The following is a 22808-nucleotide window of genomic DNA, read 5'->3' on the forward strand; positions in this document are numbered from 1 at the left end:
ATACTTCTCGAGATAAATACCTAATAATGGAGGTATTTGCGACAAATATATTACTAGTTCTCAACATATCCGGTTCATGCATAATCAAATATTGGGTTTCTTCGGTTACAAATCAGTAAACACTTCTTCAAGCAAATCATAGCGTTCGTAGGAAGTTTAATAGACTTTTAGTATATAATAGATACTTCTCGAGATAAATACCTAATAATGGAGGTATTTGCGACAAATATATTACTAGTTCTCAACATATCCGGTTCATGCATAATCAAATATTGGGTTTCTTCGGTTACAAATCAGTAAACACTTCTTCAAGCAAATCATTAATGAAGCACATCACGTGGAAACAATATGCACCGTCCACTCCACTCGCAAAGTCATTTCGCACATCTCTGGACGTATCTCCACCGTCCATATCATATCATGCACCAAAGAATTTTTTTTTTATTTACTAACTGCATCCATGAGATACCCAAATTTGAAAGCAGTCAATTAATTCAATTCAATTCAACTCACTGCAGCAGTGGTACTAGCATGAGTATTAGCCATGGTCCAACGGGCAAAAAAAAAATTGAAAAAAGAAATCACTCCAATTTCTAAGAGCGAGTACTTCAAGTCAACTGTAAACACATGTAGAGGAGAGAAGAAAAGTTTTATAGCCAGCTGCAGTATGAACTCCAGGTGGGACCACATATATTAATGGTTTATAGATAACTATTATACGAATATACTATTAAATTAGCTATAAATGATATGGACCCAGTAGTTGGCTATACTATTAAACTTGCTTTAAAATTTCTGTGTGATGATGGGGATAAATAACGGGGAAGATGGTGATTACATATTATGTTGCTAATTAGAAATTAGGGAGTGTGATTAGCCTCTAATTGGTAATTAGAGGCCGCCTTCTCTCTCCTCCTATATAGAGGCGGGACACGCCGCTGTCTCCGTCTCTCTCGTACGTGTCTCTCGCTCTAATTAGGGAAGCCTCCATCGCCATTGCTTCTCTCTCTCTCTCCTTGAGCTTTCCTGTCTCTTTCTCTTCGCGGTCTAATTAGAGGTTGGGGATGATGCCAAGGAACGCGGCGGAGCGCGCAATGGCGGGGTGCTTGCCCACCGCCGGGCTCCGGCGGGCGCTGACGCTGCCGTCGCCGTCGCCGGCGGCGGCGGTGGGCCATGAGGAGGGGTCGTCGACGTCGGCGGCGTCGACATCGGTCGGGACGGGGTCGCCGCCGTCGTCGTCGTCGGCGTCGACCTCGTCGCCGGCCTTTCTTGACGACCTTGATCCGCCGCTGTACCTTGATGATGTCGAGGCGGAGGCCGACGCCGGTGGGTTGTCCACCGCCATCGCCTCACGCCGGCTGTTCTTTGAGTCGCCCGGACGGTCGAACTCCATCGTGGATTCCGCCGAGCACCCCGCCGCCGCCGCCGCCGCCGTCGTCCCCCGCGGCAACGGAGGCGCCAGCACGTCGTCGTCGTCGTCGTCGGGGCGTCCTGCCGCCGCGCCTAGCCGCGCGGCTGCTGCGGCGACTGGTAAGGGAGTGCGCGTGTGCGGCGACGAGCAGGCGCGGCCGGTCCCGGTGTCGACGGCCGCGCCGCGGGAGGAGTTCCTCAAGTCGATGACGGAGATGGTGGACGCCATGGGGCTCGATGTCGCGCGCCGCGGCGGCGACCGCGCCCGCCTCCACGAGCTGCTCCTCTCCTACATCGCGCTCAACGACCGCGACGCGCTCCCGGACATCCTCGGCGCGTTCACCGACCTCCTCCTCGCCCTCAACGCCCATGGTCCCGCCGCCACCCCCGCCGACGGCGTCGTCCGAGAACGCGGCGGCGGCGGCGACGCAAGGAGGAAGGCATAGCGATCGATCGATCCAATGCCGGCCTCGCCGCGCCGGCGAGCGCCGCGCGCCGCCGTCGTGCGCGCGCGCGTGAAATGAGCTTCTAGAAGGATTAGAGAAAAGGGCCAATGGCGTTTAAGTCTGAAGTGTAACGAACATCTGTTATTTGTGTCGCTCTTGTGCCATCTCCTTGATTTTTTTTTTCATTTTTTAATATCTTTGATTTTTTATTTTACTTTTTTTTTTGTTGGTGTGCATACCTTAGCTTGCTGATGTAGGACATGTCCACTGTAATATACTCATACTAGATTAACTTATAATTAGGGCACAATAATTGATTTGATTTTAAGAGTTTCATAAACATGAGTGCTTCTGATCCGTGAGTGTCCACTGCTATTCTAAATGGGTTGTTATGTTGTGACAAGTAGGTGAAGAGGTACATATAAAGCATACTCCACCCGTTTTAGAGTGTAATGAAGGTGCTTTGCTTTTGTCCTAAGATATGTTCACATCCTTGACTAAGTTTATATGAAAATGTAGCAAAATTTTTGCCACCAAACAAATATCTATCATAAAATATGTTCAATGGTGGATTCAACAAAAATGTTGCTATGTTTTTTTTCTGTAAAATTAGTCAAGCTAGGTTGATGAACCATATCTTAGGATAAGACCAAAACACATTATATTATGAAACGAAGGGTATATCTGTCTACGGTCTTTGGGGAATGGTGTTTTGCATCTCATTAGCCCTGTCTCCTTTCCAATACAATATTGCACCCTTAGCGTTATGCTCAAAGAGAAACAATTTTGAGTTAGTTTCCTAAAGAATGCAACAATAAGAAAACACAGGGAGGAAAACAAAAAAAATTGATAGGAATGTAGTCGTAATTCGACGAAATATAAAACATAGGGAAAATGCAGTAATAACGGTAGATGGACAAGAAAACACACACATGAAATTGACAAGATATGAAGGCTCGAAGGTAAGTTCCCATGATATTGGACCTCATGTTAAATTTCCAACAAAACTTCATGGCTTGAAACATTCCATAGGAGCTTACGTAGGATTCATGAATATCCCATGTTAATTTTGTTCCAATGAGCCATTTGGGAAAATTTTTTTCTTGAATTGGATTTAAATCCTACAAAAAAGAACCATCAAATATCCTTTGTTCAATTGTTCTAGAGGGATCTTAATATCTAAGCCCCATTTGTAACAAAGTATTATTAGAGGAATTTTTATGTCTTAAATCCTATGAATTTTTTTCATTTAATTTGGTCATTTGAACTGTGGAATGCCTCAAGCCCCCAAGAGAATTTTGGAGAAAATTCAACATGAGGTCCAACCAATCTCACGGAAAAATTTTGAGAAAATTTCACAAAACTACATATACTATAATCAAATTATCACAAAACTACAGATTTAACACTAAATTTATCACAAAACTACAGATTTAAGGTGAAGTGTTGCAAAACTACAGATTTAATAACAAAGTTATTACAAAACTATAAATTTTAGAGTTTAAATCCTTAGCACTAGTATTATGTTTGAGTCATAAACGTGTAAGTTTAGTGATTAAATTATCACTAAACCTGTAGTTTTATGATAATTTTATTACTAAATCTATAGTTTTATGATACCACACCTTAAATATGTAATTCTACGAGAAATTTAGTGTGTTAAATATGTAGGTTTTGTGATATATTACTCTAAATATATAGTTTTGTGATAATTTGATCGAAGTATATGTAGTTTTGTGAAATTAACTAAAAAAATTTCTTTGTCTTTTGTAATTGTTTGTTTTTTCCCTTACATTCGTATCAAATCATGTGCTTTTTCTATATGTATCAGTATCATCTCCCATGTTCAGCCCTCAGCCCTTAATAGACACCGATGTGGATGCAACTTTCAACGGTTGAGAGCAGTGAAACTAATATGCATGCATAAATATGTATGGCAGTGTGGGGATAAATTCATAAATACCAACCGCAACTTTTGAAGATGCTATAGAAATTACAAAATTCAAATGGTGGTTTCAATTTACTCTTCAATAATCCATGCAGTCAATTACTAGTACTTTAATCCTATAATCTATATTATTATGCTCAACACAATGGTGTTTCAGTATTTTCATATGTATTATGTTGTTACCACGTGTCGAGCTTAAACCTTAGCTGCCCCCGTATGTGCCTACTGGCTACGTCCCTAATTATGCACCTGAATCTCGGTAGTGATGAAATTAAGCACACAATTATGTCTGACAATAACGTCTTCTTTTCCCTGTCGATCTCCATCCGTTTCTTTTCAGTTGGGAGGTTAATTTCACTGAATTTTTCTCTTTCAAAAGAACATAATTTCGCATAATTTTCTCTGAACAAAATACAGCTGGGAGGTTAATTTCACTGAATTTCTCTTGACAATATACTGCCCAGAATCGAGACGAATTATGCATCCACGCGTGCGCCATAGGTAGCCACATTATATTATACCGGCTTATTCCCTTCGTTTCAGGTTACAAGATGTTTTGACTTTCATCAAAATCAAACTACTTTAAATTTAACTAAGTTTATAGACAAATATAGTAATATTTATATTACCAAATTAGTTTCATTAGATAAAAAATTAAATATATTTTTATAATAAATTTATTTTTGGTTGAAAATATTATTATTGTTTTTCTATAAACTTAGTCAAACTTGAAACAGTTTGAGTTTGACCAAAGTCAAAACATCTTGTAACCTGAAACGGAGGAAGTATCACTGGTGGAGAAACTGTCTATACTCCTAGTTTGTAACCCCCTATAGTCCCGGTTTCCCAACCGGGACTACGAATCTGGGACTAAAAACGGGTGAAATAACCGGGAGTAAAGATCTATCTTTAGTCCTGGTTGGTAACACCAACCGGGACTAAAGTGGGTTGGTGTTACCAACCGGGACTAAAGATCCTCAGCCCCCTGACATGCCTCTGACAGGGGATGAACCGGCACTAAAAATCATGTTACCAACCGGGATTAAAGATCAAAATTTTTTTAATCGGGACTAAAAATCATTTTTAATCCTGGTTTTTAATGGAACCGGGACTATTATAGAATTTGGTCGACCGACCAAAGATGATTTCTCCACCAGTGTATTATTTTAAGACTTCTCCATTAATACTCGAAAACACAACAAAAACACTATACTATAGCCTCATTTCAAAGTTCAAACCGACATATTTACAAGAACTATACTGAAATTCAACTAATTCGTGTGAAAATACTACAAAGGCGTTTTAAAAGAATCATCATACTGTTGTCTGCATACTGCTGGTTCAAAAACGATAGCACTGCCGGTTTTATGTAACAGTGAGAGCTCGCCAATCAGCTGGCTTGAGTGTTCATCTCAACTCCCATACATCCTCTTAATGAACTATTAATCAACGATCGAGACATCGAGTTGCCAATCAGTACTGAGGGTGTAAAGTGGTAGAGGCCATGAATCCACGCATAATACAAATAAGCGGGCAATAATCCGTCGGGCGAGATTTCACGAGCGAATGATCCATGGAGACGGCGAGCGAAATCGTGAGTAATTACACCGCGCGCGTGGTAGGAGGAGGACGCCGACGCCGACATGGCAACCGCAAAGCTACCAGCAGATACTCTGATAGATTACTGATGATACTGCAAGAGCTCAAAAAACAGTTGGTGATCATGGCCTCTTACTTTATCTGTTCGATCTTTTTCGCTGCTTCGAATCGATCAGAAATACTGTAGTGGAAAAGCTACTGGTACTAGTACTACTACGGTATGATTTTAGGAAACTCTTTCCCCTCGTTTATTTACATTTTACTTTTTAAAAATTAAACATTTAGTAAGATAAATTAATGTGATATATATCACTCCAAAAAAATGTAATTTTAATTTTAATTTTTACTACCTCAGTCCCATAATAAATTTATTTTTGTTTTTAGTTCATCATGCATGTTTGTCCCAAAATTAATTTGTTTTTAAGAAATCATTACATGGGAGTTTATGAAAGTACGATATAAATGCATTCGGAGTAAATAAAGAGAACAATACTTATCTTTGGATTCGATAAAGTATGCGTATTAGTTTTTTTTGGTTTGTATTAGCATGTGTGTGATATGTGAAAAATAGACTTATTTTTTAGGTGTAGGTAGTACAAGTTAAAAAATAATTAATGTAAGCACACGTATACTACTAGTTAGAGTTAAATTTGTTAGTTTTATTACAATTTGTTTAGATCGAATTTAGACTTATGTGTTAATAATTTAATGAAGTGATACATCATATATTAATTTATATTATTAAATTTTTATGATTATTTAGATAACACTCGAGGGGTTATAATCCTTTTTCAGGTGTTTGCCTCTTAGGCCTTGTTTAGTTTGGGAAAATTTTTAGGTTTGGTTGTCACATCGGATATACGGATACACATTTGAAGTATTAAGCTTAGTCTAATAACAAAATAAATTACACATTCCACCAGGAAACTGCGAGACGAATTTATTATGCCTAATTAATTAATCATTAGCAAATGTTTACTGTAACATCACATTGTCAAATTACGACGCAATTAGGCTTAAAAGATTCGTCTCGTAATTTACACGCAATTTGTATAATTGTTTTTTCTACATTTAATACTCCATACATGTGTTCAAACATTCGATGTGACAACGTGAAAATTTTTATTTTACGTTGTGTTTAGATCCAGGAGTGTAAAGTTTTGGCGTGTCACATCGGATATACAGACATATATTTGAAGTATTAAACGTAGTCTAATAACAAAACAAATTACAGAATCCACATGTAAACCGTGAGACGAATTTATTAAGCATAATGAATCCTTCATTAGCAAATATTTACTGTAGCACCACATTATCAAATCATGGCGCAATTAGGATTAAAAGATTCGTCTCGCAATTTACACGCAATATGTATAATTAGTTATTTTTTCGTCTATATTTGTCGGAGATATGGGCCCGGGGGTATGCAAAGTAAGGGGAGTTTACCTTCCCATCCAGCCACGTAGCCCTACAGCCTGGCCCTACCCCGCACCTCGCGAATCGCAGGAGCGGCCGGGGGGCCTCGGGGTGCCACGTCATGCCCCTCGGGCCCTCGCGCTGCCTTGCCCCGAGGCCCTCGTCCAACTGCCATGTGGCGGGGGAGCGAGCGGGGAGGGGACCCAGGCTGAACCGCTATCAATGCGCGCGGCGCCCCAACTGCCTCTCACCGCATTTAATACGGTAAGGGCAAACGTGCAGTGCCGCCCAACTGACGCACGTCAGTCAGGACTGACCAGTCTGTGACCGGCCTGTCGCCAGTCACGTTTGACTGGACGGGTGGCCGTGCCCCCACGTCGCCTCTGTCTCCGGTGGAGTGGAGATAGGTATGCCCTGTCACATCAGAGCGTCATCCGGAGTTCTCCCGGCGTGAGGAAGACGGCCAAGGTCTCCACCCATTAAAGGGCGAATGACAGGGCCGTCCCCCGTGTCAGGTGGGGGGCGGCGCTGGGTCCCACAGAAAGGCGGACCGCGCCTTAGCTTCCGGGCGAAGGCACGGATCGTGGACCAGTCAAGGCAGAGTGGGTCCCCATCCCATATAAAAGTAGGTAGAGGCGGTGCATGTGGTATCCCCTTGAACTATAAAAGGAGGACCTTGCCGACCGAGAAAAGGGACGACTCTCAGTAAGCCTGAACTCTAGGAGAAGAGAAGCGGGAACGCTCTCCGGAGTTTAGGAACCCTTGTAACTCTCAACCTTAATCCCACACACAGGAGTAGAGTATTACGCTCCATAGCGGCCCGAACTTGTCTAATCTAGTCGCCCATACGCGACTTAGTAGCATCCAGGGTGGACACGCCATCTCTAGAAGCGAGCTCTTTCCCCCGGCCGAACTCACGAAAGAGGATCTCACGATCTCCCGCTAGAGAGGATCACTCCTCAACAATATTTAATACTCTATGTATATGCTAAACATTCGATGTTATAGGGTATAAAATTTTACTGGGGATTTAAACAACCCTTAGGAACTAAACAGGGCCTGAATTTCTTTGTTCGCGAAGCATATGGCATCATTTCATTTGGAATGGAGAGGCTAACTGATATGTCGTCAGGAGGTAGCATATGCAGCATGCCCGGCCGGATTGTGGTTTTAATTGCAGCAGTGCAGCGTCAGATCGAGAATGAGCGTGCGTGCGAACTTATCATGGCTTTTGTCGTGTGAGACCTTTTGGGACACGTGACAGCATGACCATGCTTGCCTCATGTGCCTAGAGATTTTGTGGTCACTTCATATGGTATTCCATTCGATTCAACATATAAGTACTTTACATATGAGCTTAATCTGTGGGGATTTTGGTGAGTTCAAATCTTTTGTTCTAGAGAGCATGTAGAGACTGTAATCCTCTCAATTTTTCTAACGGAACTCTTCTATTAATTTTAGAGAGAATCTAAAATATTTAACATAGCCTTTGGCCCTTTTCTGTAGTATGCCAATGAGTTTATCAGTTGTTTCTACAATATAATATACCATTTAACCAAATACTTTGAAAATACCTAAAATACCCTTAGATACATGTAAATGTTGACAATGGATTGACCCCACTAGAAAATTCAAAAAAAATATGAAACTTCTTGTGTTGTTCTTTTTATGATCATTTTTCACATGCTGCATAAATTATTTTTGTGCTATTATCTTTTGTGTGAGTGATTCCTCTCTCATATATATGTAATAAAAAAGTTTTCAGAAAAAAAAATCATGAAAGAAATAGTGAAACATATATATGTAGAAGCTTATACGTTGTGTAAGGACTAAGGAAGCTTCATAAAAAAATCATATTTGTTTTAAACTTGTAATGGAATAAATTAATTAATTGTCAACCTTTTATATCTATAAAGTAATTTTAGGTATTTCTGAAAAAGATGTAACCCAATAACATATGGTAGAAACAATTGATAAGCTTAACAGCATATTATAGAAAATATCAGTGTCCATGACAAATCTTTGAACCGTTACAAACTCATTGTAGACATAGAACCGATTCTCTCTTGTTTATACTGAATCCTAATAAGTGAATAAGATTGCATAACGGTAATTCTACACCATTTGTTTTATTGATAATGGATAACCTAGCAAATGCGTCAAAGACACACAAAGCCCAAAGTTATATTACTAATTACAATATCTCCACAGTAAGTAGGAACAGACAAACAAACATAACAAGAAGTTTTATAAAATGCTTGATGATGCGCCATTGGCAAAGGTTTCTACTGACTCTTCTCCTTTCCTGCAGCTCACAACGACAGAATCATTTCCGGTGGACGTTGAGGCTTCAGCTACGGTCATCACACAACTCAATTGGCACATTGCCTCCATACTTGCATTGCATTCAGCTATCTACTCCTATCATGGAGAGACCCCTGATAGATATATTGACTCTTTCTGACAGCAACAGTTGCAGCATGTATTGCCACTTGCCAAATTAATCTGGAGATTATCTCCTTTTTTTTCCAAAAAAGAAAGAAACTAATGCAGCAATCATTATCTACCAGTGCAGCAGTTTGACATATACATACCCTGCTGCCGATGCACTAAATAAGGGAAAAGAAAGAGAAATTAAATCGAACAGTGGTGCACTAGCTGGAGCAGGAGTGATATACTCCGTATAACAGTTGCAGTATTGTAGAGGGACGTATGCTACTGTAGTCCTGTGGCATTTACATTGTAACAGGTGATTTAATTCTGGATCAATTAATTTTTCTTTTACAAAAGAATAGCAGTGGCGCTAGGTTCTTTTCGGAGTTATTGGTGTGGAATTTAATGAGAAAATTAACAGTTGAACTGCAAATCAATTTACGAGAAAAAGAAAGGCGTACCTGCCTACATTACCGCTTTGAAAGTGAAAACCGCTCAATTTGTCGAAAACTGAGAAAAAACTAAAAAACCATTCACTTTTGGTTAACCCCGTATGAGAAGTTTTCCATCAAGAAAAATTACCGTATGAGAACTGGCCAAAACCTCTTAGTTTCTACAAACCAATGCCAGCTAAAACCACACGTCGTCTTTTTTTTTTCCAAAATTCATTCAAAAGTTTGCTAACTTGTCGAGAGTCGGGATCAGTTTTTACTAAACCGTTTTGGGTATGGTTACTGCCACTTCCACGGTAAGGCGGTTATGTAACCGCGTGGTTACCGTGAGGTTTACCGTGGTTTCAAAAACTGAAAAGGTTATCACGCTGATAACCGTGATAATCGCAGGGTAACCGACTAACCGTACGATTTTGCAAAGCCTGGTCGGGACCCAATGATGCATAGCAAAATACGGAATAAATTAAGTGCAGTACTTCAGTACTCCCTCCGTCCCAAACAACGATTGGACACTACTCTATCCAGATTTGTTGTACTATATAGTGTCCAATCGTTGTATAGGTTGATTTTTTTTTTTTTGGATGGAGAGAGTATATCCATTATCCAAACAGGTGAAGCCATGATGCGGATTTGGATGCTAACACTGCAAGTCATGTGGACGTGGGCATGTGGCTGTACGTGAGATGCTCCGTTTGCCCCTGCTTCTGCAATGATGAGCACAGTGAGCTAGCATATGAGCTAAACGTCAGTACGTCACTGTTTCCCCAATGCAAGGTCAAAGGAGCACTGTTGCGGCCAACAAACGCACACGAGATCGATCGATCTGCAAGGCCAAATTCACCGTGAGGTTGGCGCTATCTAGGCGCCATAGGTACGAAGCTACAGTGCAGAATGAGGGCCTGGTTGGAAGTTGGGATCACTTCCAACAGTGACAACTAAGAGCATTTACATACCGGTTCATGTTGATGTGGACTCTTCTCCTCTATCGATCATAGAGAAAAAGGTAATCCTGGGATGAATCTCGATATAAGCTGTATATATTTATGTGTAGGATTAAATCTTTTTAGAATGGAGGGAGTACATCATAAGAGAGGAGTTAACGAAGAGAGAGATAGAAAAAAATATTACCTTAAGCTCGGATTTGTAAAAAGTGTGCTGAGAAATAAAGTGATCCTAGAGACCTATTAGACAAGTAAGAGATGTCATTTTTAGATGTGCTTCTATGCTCCTCAAAAGAACATCCGTGGTTGAGATTAAAAGTGGGATTAACACTCTAGTCCTCATTAGTAAGGGGTATTTTTGTCTATGGAAATTTCATCCCATATCCAGCCCAGTCCAACTCATAAGCAATCCACATCACCGTCGTGCGACCGCGATCATGATGGCATCACTCTCTCCTCATTGCGTAAGCTCCGCCCACCTCGCACACGCTGCCTTCTCACATGTTTCTCCTTTCCTATTTTGGGGCAGTTTTTTTTTTCGAAAACCATGCATTTCATTAGACTCAGAAACATAGTACATGGTTGACAGTACAATTTCTTGCCCTTAGGCTAGCTCTCATAGTAGAGGCAGTTGATGATTCCAAAGCCAACCATTGTCACAAACTCCTCACCTGAGACCGTCTCACACCATGAGCTTCACATCTAGATCTGCCCGGCACCATAATTTCTCGCATTTTTCTTCATCAATGCATCATCAATGGCTAGATTGAAGGGAGCGCCACCAGGGATGGATCTACCACCCAGTGACCCCGGGCAGCTACCTGGGCTCGTCCACGGTTAATCTATTAAAATTTTAAGATAGAGTTTACGTAGTTTATACTAGATACAGTGAAGTTTGTATGGGCTCTAAAATAATTCCCTGATCCGCTACTGAACGCCACCACTGGCTTTGTCCTCATAGTGCAACATCAACTGCCGTGCAGCATCACTGCTACTTATGTGTTCCCCATTAGTTAGATCTAGTTTGGGCCCTGCGGCCCACGGTCTGCGTGGGCCCGCAGCCCACCAACACATTTCCTCTGCGGGCTGCGGCCCGTGCGCGCGGCCAATTTGCCGGCCTCGTCAAGAGAAGATAGTATCAGACTGTCAGAGTTGAGCTCAATCAAAGAGACATCAGAAAATTAAGTAATTAATTAATTAATTAATCATCTTCCCTGCACATTAACAACGTTCGTACACTCAGCTCAACTCAACCGCTAATCACTACACCTACCCCCTTGCTGCACTACCAAATCTTTTGATTTTCATTATGATACAGCTTTAATTAATTAATCCCAACAACATCTGCGTCCCTCTCCCTTCTTCTCAGGCGCCGGCGGCGTCGCGCGCCTCGTCGTCGGCCTGCAGCGGCTCGAGCGACGCGACGATGTCCCGCATGAGCGGCCTCGCCTTGGGGTTCCGGTTCAGGCAGTGGTACGCCAGCATCGCCGCCTTGTGCACCGCCCTCGCCGGCAGCTCGCCGCCTGCGCCGGCGGCGGCGGCGGCGGCGGAGAGGCGGGGGTCGACGATGGACATGACCTTGCGCTTGTGGGTGAGGAGGGGGAGCGCCCAGTCGGCGAGCGTCTGCTCCCGCGGGGGGCGGGACTTGTCGAGCGACTTGCGGCCGGTGAGGAGCTCGAGGAGGACGACGCCGTAGCTGTAGACGTCGCTCATGGCCGTGAGGTGGCCGGTCATGACGTACTCCGGCGCCGCGTAGCCGTAGGTGCCCATGATCCGCGTCGACACGTGCGACTTGTCCCCCACCGGCCCGTCCTTCGCCAGCCCGAAGTCCGACAGCTTCGCGTTGAACTCCTGAATGATGATGAATCCATACATTCGATTCGCGCCAAATGGTTTCAGAAAAAATCGGTTTAGATTGACGAGATTCGACCGAAATTTGAAATCTCGAGTAAATTTTGACCCAAGAAAGAGATGATTTTTTTTTGAAGTTTGCAACGAAATTCGACCGGAAATTGAATTCTCGAGTAATGCGTTATCAAGATATTGAAAATTTGAGAGTGCGACGCGCACTATGTTTGAAATCGAGATTTTAGACGAAATTCAACCGGTTTTTGAATTCTGGAGTAAACCCCCCCCCCAAAAAAAATAAATAAAAATAGAAGCTTGAAACGAAATTCGACCAAAGACTCGAGTAATGTTTTTATCAAGAGCATTGACAATTTGAGGATGCGACGCGCCCTTTGTTGAATTCGAATTATTGGACGGAATTCGACCGATTTTTGAATCCTCGAGTGAATCTTGACCAAAAGTTTGAAACGCCCTTTGTTGAATTCGAATTATTGGACGGAATTCGACCGATTTTTGAATCCTCGAGTGAATCTTGACCAAAAGTTTGAAAAATTTTCGATGAGATATCCTCACGCTTTGTTTGAATTCAAAACTTTAGACGAAATTCAATCAAATTATGAATCCTCGAGTGAATTTCGACCCCCCCCAAAAAAGGTATCTTGAAATTCGCAACGAGATTGGACCGAAAAATCGAACTCTCGAGCAATGTTTCATCAAAGGACACTGAAAAATTTTCAGGATCGTTGAATTCGAAAATTTAGACGAAATCCGACCAAATTTTGAATCCTCGAGTGAATCTTGACCAAAAGTATGAAAAAAAAAAGGAATTTGGACGAGAGATATCCCGCACCTCGTCGAGGAGGATGTTGGAGGTCTTGAAGTCGCGGTAGATGACAGGCTTCTCGGCCTCGTGGAGGAACGCGAGCCCCCTCGCCGCGCCCAGCGCGATCTTCATCCGCGTCGCCCACGACAGCGGCGCCATCACCCCTGCACACCCACCAGCGAACCTCGTCAGTCATCACACCCTCGACGCGTACTACGCCGGTGATCAATAGTGTAATAGCCGATGTCAGGCGACACCGATGACTTTTGGTAAAACGTACAGTGAAACTTTTTATCCATATATTATAATATCATCATCAAAGTATAATTAACATACTTTGACATCGATAAACACGTTATGATACCAACAAACTAATTTTCTGGTGCGGCGGCGGCGACGGACTTACGGGAGAAGAGGTGGGACTCGACGCTGCCGCGTGGCATGTACTCGTAGACGAGCAGCCGGTGGTCGCCCTCGCAGCAGTATCCGACGAGCCTCACCAGGTTGGGGTGCGACAGATGGCCCAGGAAGATCACCTCCGCCTGCACCAACAATGGCGGATTCCGATCACCACAGCGCGAACAACGAGATTGATTCTTGATTGAGTACTACTGACCAGCCACTCGCGGTGGCCCTGGAAGCTGTTGTCGCCGTCGTGGACCTTGACGGCGACGGGCTGGGGCTCGGCGCCGTCGCCGTCGCCGGCGGCGGAGGCGGCGACGGCGCCCTTGTAGACGCGGCCGAAGCCGCCGCCGCCGATGAGGGAGTCCTGGCGGAAGTTGCTGGTGACCGCCCTGAGCTCCTCGAAGGAGAAGGCGACGAGCGGGTTGCGCGCCGACGAGTCCAACCGCATCGCCTCCACCTCCTTGGCGTTCGATGGCAGCTTGCTCTCGTCGCTCCGGTCCCTCTCCGATGGGCTCTGGATCTTGGGAGTCTCTGCGAGCTCAGAGGAATCAGCAGAGACTTTGGTATATCAAGAACATGATCAGGTGGATAAACTGTTCCTTTTTTTTTGACAGAATTTGGCAAATTTGGGGTTTTCATGAAATTGGGAAAATTAGTTTCAGAGCATGATGAAGTGATTTAACAAAGGTTGTTACGAAATTCGGCAAATTAGTTTCAGACATGATGAGGGTGAGTAAAAAAATATTTTCCATGAAATTCGGGAAAAATAATTTCAGAACATGTTAAGGTGAATAAACATTTTTTTATAGCAAATCAATTTCAGAACATGGTTATTGCTTTCGGAGGGGTCAAATATGGACTAAATTTACAGTGTTGGATGTTCTCTTTGTTGCAATTCGGATTTGAACAAACTTGGCATCAGATTTTAAGACTTTCAGGGATAAGAGATAATCCATCTGTCTAAATGATAAGGCTGGAAGAACTGTAGACTTACCTGGCTTCGCATTAGAAGAGACTCTGTTAACAATTAAGCTCCCTCTAAACCAGCAATTACCCATCTATCACAACCTCTAATCCTCTCCCTCTCTCTCCAAGAACACCAAGAAGAAAGTAAGGAGGCAAGCAAGAGCTGCTGTTCTTCTCTCTCAACCAAGCTAGAGAGAGAGATAATCACTGCCAAAAAAGGGCGATATCTCTGTGTATCCCTGGATTAGAAGCTGAGCAAGAACAGGGACACAGTCTGAACAAGCTCTGATGATATTCAGAGAAGCAAGCAAGGAGACGAATAATATGGGATAGACAGGGAGAGGTTGGTGATGCTACTTGTGCAACAGCAGCCGCAGCAAAGAGGAGGAAGAAAGAAACCAAATCAAGAGGGGCAGGGAGCAGTACGTTTCAAGTGAGCCATCCCTTTCTCCCCTTTATCATTATACCTTTCATGATGAGAACCCAGAACTAAAAGCTAAGCAAATATGTGTATGTATATATAATTCAAGTACAATTATGCAGTGGCAGCTGCCCTGTTCCTGTAGCCGGTTACACCAGGAGCATATAAGCTAATAAGCATACAGGTCATGTTTGATTTGGGCATGCATTTTTGGCCTTACTTAATTTGTAAGACAATAATACTCCATGATTATGTCTATTTTTTTGGGTTGAAATTGACCATATTTTTTAAACAGCCATGATTGTATATATGATGGTATGGTAGGTTTATATTCCTACTTCCCTGGGGAAAAGTTGGAATTTTTTTTTACTGTTTGAATGTCTAGATGATGGCATGCATTTGTTCATCCTTCTCATGTTTTCTGTGGATAGAGGCAATGAGAGAGAGCTAGCAAAGGAAAAGAATTTGGCATATGATTACACGAGGCAACTCATGACTATTTTTCAGAAATCCTATCTTGTTGCCTTGTGAGGTCCTCAATGGAACAAAGAATTCTGGGAGGAAATATCCTGTTGAAAATGAAAATTTTGCCTATTTGATCCCTTGGAACCATGAGTTAGGGCTTTCAAAATCATATGAAATTCCTTTAGAATGCTATAATGCATTATGCATAGAGATTTTGAAATAAAGTTAGCATAAGGTCTGATCTCTTAAAAATATTCATTCGAGTCTATTTAATTAATCACACGCTAATCGTTAGTATAATAAATCAAAGCAAAAGCCAAAATTTGAATTTCCAAACTTGATTTTGAAATTGATTTAAGATATTTTCAACGTAATTTCTTTTTAGTATAGGCTTTTAAGTGACTACGAGCATATATATTAAAGTTTTACTTATAAATTAATTTTTATTTCCTAATAAACCGTTTTAGCTTATTAAGAAATATGGGCAGCCGATGGGGCTCTTCTCTCCTCTTGAAATCATGTGCTTTCTATTGCCATATTTTATCATTTCTGCGATCGAATTGAAGCCTTAAATATTGTCAATTTTCTACTGATGTAAATCAACAACCAAAGTTATTTCACCTTCAATTTCGTTAGTATGTTTTTCAAACTAACATATTGTATGAAAATTTTCCTTTAAAATTTATATAAATCATTTGTAATAATTAAAATTTAATTAATTATGTGCTAATTAACCACGGATGCAATTCTTGGTGTGCTTGGGTCTTGGTTGGTCAGCAGCAGTCAACACTCCCCTGGAGTGTCTACTGTCTACTGCAGAATTGCAGATTCGCTGCACTCTCTTGCCAAGCTGCCTCGCGCAACCTGCCGCTCTGCAGGATTGGCGCCAAATCATCGATCTGCGCGCCCCGCGCGAACGCCAGATGGCGACGAACGCCCTCTCCTTCCTCCTGCGGCTTCTTGCTGGCGCGGCCTCGGGGGGCTGCGGCTGCGGCTGCGGCTGCCGGCACACGGATCAGGACGTCGAGGTCAGCTCGCCATACCCCACGAATCCTATCCCCTTTCCCTGACCCTTCCTCCTCCCTCCCTCGCGATCCAGATTCGTGTCGCATTCTCCCAGCGTCTTCTTGCGCGTTTCTGCATAGTGTCCGTCCCGGGTGGTGATGTGACGACGGCGAAGATGGGCGTCTCTGTTTAATCAGTTCGCGATCCGAAACCCTCTGCTTAGTCTGATCTGATGATGGCGACGGGGCGGGCGATTTGGTTGGGGGGGTTTGGGTTTCGGTTGATCCCCCTCTCCAAATCCCCGTATCAGACTCATCATCTTGGGCCACTCTTTTGGGTGGATATGTATGTATGTGCGTGCTTGCGTGAGCTGAGGCGACTTGACCGGCAGTAGTCTCCGGCTGCCACCAAGTTGCCAAGGCACCTACTTCTCTTCTTCTTCTACTACTAATTATAATTTTATACTCCTATGTGTGTATGATATGAAAAGAAAGATATTTCTTTTTTATCCAGTTTTTTTTTAAGGAAGACGACGGCAGGAGCTCCGCCGGAATTTGATTAAGAAGGAAAAGAGAGTACAAACAGATCCTTGATTACAAAAAATAAAGACACAGCTTGGTGAATCAAGAAAGGCGGCTTGGATGTTTCCTGCATCCTCTGCTTGTCTTAACCTCCTTTTTTTTTTCACTTTCTTTAAAACATCATCATCTGCAAATGCCATGCATCATCTTGTGTGTAGGAAGTAGGATGTGGGATGTTGTTCCCATGGAATCTCAGTATATTAGATTGCAGTTCTTGGAGCTGCATGAGTCTAAGATATTTGTGGTCCAATGCAATGACCGTGTCGGACTCGGATTTCTATATATGGTTGACACTGTTCTAAAACTAGGGGGAGTTGTTTGCTGTTTCATACCCCACTAGAATTGGGAGATAAGAAATGGGGAAAAAAAGGGGATGGATGGTTTGTTGTGACAAGTGCAAGTGTGTTTCATCCTCTGTGAAGATTGTTAGGTGGTGATGTTGGTGAATAAATAGCGTGTTTTGGGGTGATAATGATAGGTTACTGGAACAGAAGTTTGCTCGTTGGAGCTTGGATTGGCCTACTAGACCTCCATACGCAAGTGCGAGTGACTTTTTCCTGAGTTGATAATCAAATTTTAATTACTGACCTATGCTGCTGGGCACTGTCACAGTTTGATGCACCCACCTCGTGTTTGATTGGGCATCTTCTTTGCCTGTGGGGCTTGGGGTTCTGGTCATGCACGTTTTTGGCTTGTTAGGCATGAGAGGCGAAAACGGTTAATAGTGTTACTGCGCTGTCCATATTTATGTCTGTCCTTGCAATTTTCATGCTGATTTACATGCTTAAAACTTAGTAGAAGAAGTTGTTTTCTTGTGTTTGTAATTTTTATAACCACCTGCATGTTTGAGGGTGCCAGCAGCATCATCCTAGGGTGACAAGGAGAATAATTATGCTGACCAGAATGTTCTCACATGACCATGTTGGTCGAGCTTTGGATATACTAGTACTATACTACTATAGAGTAGGCTAGCATTTTGCCTTTAGTGGGTCATGCTCATTGGACAAATTTTCCAAGGGGTACTGTCGTTCTCATGCTAATTGTAGAGATTACATGCTTATAGGGGTAATGTCTTTCGCCCATCCATTAGGATAATGACTTGCAACAACTAAATGCTAATCCTTAACCTGTAATGCATATTAAAGAATGCGCACACTAAATGGCTTCTTAACATGTAATAGTCCACTTGGTGGAGGGATCACCTGTCACTTTCAGTTGTGTGGCCAATCAGCATCAGTTCAGATTGGAAGGCTTTTCTTGTGCAATGTTAGTAGGGCATATAATTTGGATTCCTTTTTATCTGCATATTTCATTGGCATTCTTCTAAGGGGAATTGGATCCAATTGGTATTCCCTAGTTGTTTGATACTTGCAAACCGAAAAGGTTGCATGCTATATATTTTTTTTTCAGTAGAACTCAGGAAGATGAAAATGACAATTACCTGAATTCACCCCCAATGCTGCTTGGAATGTGTGTTTTGCTAGCCTTTCTTTTTATAATAGAAAAATTACAGAGTTAGCTCTTAATCAAATTAACATGGTTCTTTATGGATCTTGTTAACTCTGTTTTTGAACTAAGGATAGTGTGCCTTTCTGTTAACTCCACAGAGTACCTTCAGTTACTCAAATTACACATAATTTTGTTCAATTTGTTTGTTATTGACCAAAATTTACCTTATTCAAGGAATCAGGGCAGTGTGCTTTTGTATTAACTCCGCAGATTACCTCCAGTTATTCATTTACACATAATTAGTTCATCTTTAAGGGTTGACCAAAATGTACTCTGTCCAAGACCCAAGAAGAGCGTCTCTTCCACTGTTGCACCAGAAAGACCAGCAGATTCAAATTTGACCATCTTAATTGCTTCATGATTGTTAAAACATGTCCAAACTGGATTTCTTAATTTTGTTCTATCTCATCCGAGAAGAGTTTGTTATATGGTGTGAACACTAGTAAATTCCATAATGGTACTTGCAACTTTCATAGTTTTGTTTGACTAGACGTTACTTTCTTCGCATAAGGTTTGACCAGACGTTACCTTCTTCGCATAAGGTCCATTTTCTATGTTATTTAATGAAGCTGCTTTCAAGTGTGTTGTGGACTTCTACAGACTCAAAGGTATAAAAGCTGCTCCTGTCGTCCTTCTGGCAGCCCTGTTTAATCATTTTTTTCAGTTTTATGGTTCCTTTCACTGATAAAAAAGTTATTATTTCTTATTAGTACCTAAGCTGCATTCTGTAGGTGAGTACAATTTTTCAAGGAAACACACCCAAAGAATTAGGAAAATGAAGAGGAAATAAATAATTAATACAACTATCTTAACTATTTATGCTCATTGCAATTAAATGCTAGTATTTTGTTTCCAGTGATAAAACAAATATCACCATAAGCAGTAACTGAGAGCTTGAGATATTTCTTCAGCAGGCAGACAATTCCATATCAACTCCTAATTTTATAAGGTATCCTTGAAACTATTGACTTGAACGTTGAAAGTTGGCAATCCTTTAGGGAAAGGGTTAATTGGATCTATGCCACTGCAATTTTGCCATATTAGAAAAATGCCACTACTATTTACGAAATCTGCTGAGTGCCACTGGAACTTTTTGAAATTGGACCCATGCCACTGCCGTCGCATTTTTCATCCATCGCCGTCACTCTAATGTGGGACCCACACGTCAGCTCCATCCTCTTCCTCCATCCCCTCTCTTCTCCCTTCCCCATCTCTCTCCGGCGAACAACAGCAGCAGGTGACCGGCGGCGGCGGCGGCAGCAGCAGCCGGCCAATGACGGCGGCGAGGGCCACGAACGCCGCCACGGAATTCCCAGACCGGCGATGGCGGCGAGGCCATCACCACCGCCGTCGCGTCGTAGCTTGTGTCGGCTTCCGCCGCTGCGATGTCGTTCCAGAGCTGGTCCATGGTGTAGTCCATCTGCAGCTGGCTCGCCGGCGCGCAGCAGCTGCTGCTTTCTTGCAGCGCCGCCCTCGTCATCGTCGTGGTTGTCATCGGCGTGGTGGCTATCGTCGTCGTGGGCCAACTCGAACAGAAGGGCCAACGATCGTACGATCAGCAAAGAACATCCACGTGATTGCAAATCATCAAAGCAAATAAGAGATTGGACCTGGATTTCTTGGCGGTGGTGGGATTTAATTTTTGGTGTTGGGCAAAGAGCTGCGGAGCACGAGTCTTTGGTGCAGACAACTGTGAAGGGCGTCGGAGCTCGATCGGTGCTGCTGCCGGCCACCTGCTGCTGCTGTTCGTCGACCACATGCTGCTGCTGTTTGCCGGAGAGAGATGGGGAAGGGAGAAGAGAGAGGATGGAGCTGACGTGTGGGTCCCACACAGGAGTGACGGCGATGGATGGAAAATGCGACGGCGGTGGCATGGATCCAATTTTACAAAGTTCTAGTGGCACTCAACAGATGCAAAATTGCATTGGCATGGATCCAATCAACCCTTAGGGAAACCTAAAGATTGCATGCTATACTGAATGGTCCATAATATTTCTTTTTGCGGAGATGGAGAATAGTTATATGGTTGACAGTTTGATCTTCCTTTCTTGGATAACTAGGCTAGACAATTGATAGGATGATTGCATGAGGAAAAGTAGGTCAAGTTTATTGTGCAAAATGCTGGTTCCTTATCCAGTAGTACAGCAACCATACAGTGCTTTTGTTCCTTTTTGCATCCGGTGTGTCAGGCCGCAATACACAATTGAGAGCTTTGTTCGCTGCATCCACTGGTACAATCAACCAACAACGTCCCAAGAGACAAGAAAAACCATCACTAGATGATAAAAAAACTAAGGCCATGATGCTGGCATAGGGGCAATTGGAGTTATGCAATAATGAGATGTGACATATTCTAGCTTTATAATTGATTTTTCAATGTATGCTGCATGACACAAATGTTCATTTCATAGAACCATGTTTTCTCATATCTTTTGTCTTCATGTTATAATCTACCATTACTTCTATTTAGTTGTGCATTTGTGCAAAAGAAAAAACTTTGTGATGATGTTCTATCTCTTTTCTCTTATTTGCCAGTTACCACATTAATCTACTACTATGTTATCTTGTTAATACTTTCAACGATGTTTTTACAGCAATATTTAACTGTATCATAAAATGAATGAAGCTGTAAGTGTCAATTGGATTAATCCATCCAATTGAAGACAACCCAACAGTTTCATCTGATGCCAAAGAAAAGAATGGCATGAATAGTTATTAGATCGCAAAGTTTACACTGATATGTAAGTTGTGAAGGACCAATAAGCAAGATCCTTTCATACAACCGTTACCATTTCCCTTCACAATTTACAAATCTGTGGTTTAGACAGTAAAAATCAGTTCCATATAGAAAATTAGGGTTTTTTTCTGCCTCAAAGATCTTAATTAATAAAAATATAAAATTGTTTTACAGACTTTGTGAACAATATTAGATTTATTTTGAACTTTGAAATTGCTGGGAGGATGGAAGAGCAGAGCCATCCCATCTGTATGCCTGTATCACTATCAGATTCAAATCTACTATGTGGATATATTGCAACGTCAACTTATAAGGTTTAAATTACAGTTGACGGCCATATCTAGTTTCATGTTGTCCGGATGAAATTACTCTGGGTTTCACGGTTTCGTATCAATTTAAGGGTCTAGAGATTTCAGCTCGAAGCCTAAGTACTGAGGCTTGCTCGGCCCTGCTTTGGAAGGCAATTCTGAATTTTAAATTTCGATTTTAAGAATCAGTTTAGACAGGTAGTTTCATGATTTGGTATCAGTTTCAGCCTTTCAGGTAGAGTAGTTGCACATTTGACAGCAATTCACAGCACTGGTAGTCTGATACTTTACACCCCCAATGCATCTGTTTTCTCACTGATTTTGCAGTACTTTTATCAGTACAACCCAGTTACTAACAGGATACACTGGCTGTAAAAAATGCTGATACTATTCTAAGACCTTGAACGATTAATGTTCACACAATTGCAGCTCTCATGTTAGTTTCATAACTTGCTGCTGTTGTTACCTGAATTCTTGTTTTTGTTTAAAAAATGTGGCCATTTTTTAAAGCGTTTCACTGAAGTGTGTATTGCAAAGAAAAATAGCTTGATTCCCTACCTGCTTCGCCAAATTTCATTATGTAATAAAGCAAAATGTGATAGCATTTTGGATCGTTTCTGTCCATATATAGGATCATTTCTCTCACAACCAAAATGTTGAACACAACTTAGAAACGCAGGCACGAGACCATGGTCTCAAGTCAAAAGGTTGGCTATTTTTACCATACCAAAATATTGACAGCTTCAATATCAATAGTATAAAGTGAGTGCTTGTTTTTCAAATTCTTATACTATCAAATTTGATTGTTCCAAAACTTACTAAGGTTTGCGAAGTGAGCGTAATTCAACTAGTTAGATTTATTATCGTAGAACAAGTCTACCTAGACTTAAGTTCTAGACTTGACACAAGTACTTGTATTTACGGCTAATTTCTTAGTGGTAGAATATCGAGGATAATGATATGTCCATGGTAACTTTGTCAAAGTGTTTCTAAGAAAGAAATTTTGGCACCAATCAAAAAGGCCTGCACTCGAACCATGTCAACAGTTATCAAAAGAATCATATGTTTTTGGTTCCGACCGACGCATCACGGGGT

At 42.1% G+C, this 22808-nt stretch overlaps 2 protein-coding genes and 1 long non-coding RNA gene across 3 annotated transcripts; 2 read left to right on the forward strand and 1 right to left on the reverse strand.

The window, feature by feature from the left end:
- Window positions 1-769: 769 nt before the first annotated feature.
- On the forward strand, window positions 770-2196 carry LOC107277294 (transcription repressor OFP12). The gene has a single exon (XM_015758505.3). The coding sequence runs from the start codon at window positions 1065-1067 to the stop codon at window positions 1854-1856; it is 792 nt and encodes a 263-aa protein (XP_015613991.2). The 5' UTR covers window positions 770-1064; the 3' UTR covers window positions 1857-2196.
- Window positions 2197-11818: 9622 nt separating this feature from the next.
- LOC4348697 (probable serine/threonine-protein kinase PBL16) lies at window positions 11819-15232 on the reverse strand. The gene is made up of 5 exons (XM_015759348.3): window positions 14716-15232; window positions 13933-14252; window positions 13723-13858; window positions 13344-13480; window positions 11819-12496 (listed from the first exon to the last, which is right to left on the reverse strand). The coding sequence occupies exons 1-5, from the start codon at window positions 14777-14779 to the stop codon at window positions 12011-12013; spliced, it is 1143 nt and encodes a 380-aa protein (XP_015614834.2). The 5' UTR covers window positions 14780-15232; the 3' UTR covers window positions 11819-12010.
- Window positions 15233-16390: 1158 nt separating this feature from the next.
- On the forward strand, window positions 16391-17553 carry LOC136353671 (uncharacterized). The gene is made up of 2 exons (XR_010737054.1): window positions 16391-16601; window positions 17092-17553. It is a non-coding gene; the product is annotated as an uncharacterized lncRNA (long non-coding RNA).
- Window positions 17554-22808: the final 5255 nt, after the last annotated feature.

Source organism: Oryza sativa, chromosome 10 (assembly GCF_034140825.1).
Source record: "Oryza sativa Japonica Group chromosome 10, ASM3414082v1".
Classification (NCBI taxonomy): Eukaryota; Viridiplantae; Streptophyta; class Magnoliopsida; order Poales; family Poaceae; genus Oryza; species Oryza sativa.

Coding starts and splice junctions, on each gene's coding strand:
- LOC107277294 (XM_015758505.3), top strand. CDS start 1,065: ATGATGCCAAGGAACGCGGCGGAGCGCGCAATGGCGGGGTGCTTGCCC.
- LOC4348697 (XM_015759348.3), bottom strand. CDS start 14,779: ATGGGTAATTGCTGGTTTAGAGGGAGCTTAATTGTTAACAGAGTCTCT. Junction 14,253..14,715: donor CTCTTCTAATGCGAAGCCAG/GTAAGTCTACAG, acceptor CTGAGCTCGCAG/AGACTCCCAAGATCCAGAGC. Junction 13,859..13,932: donor AGGGCCACCGCGAGTGGCTG/GTCAGTAGTACT, acceptor TTGTTGGTGCAG/GCGGAGGTGATCTTCCTGGG.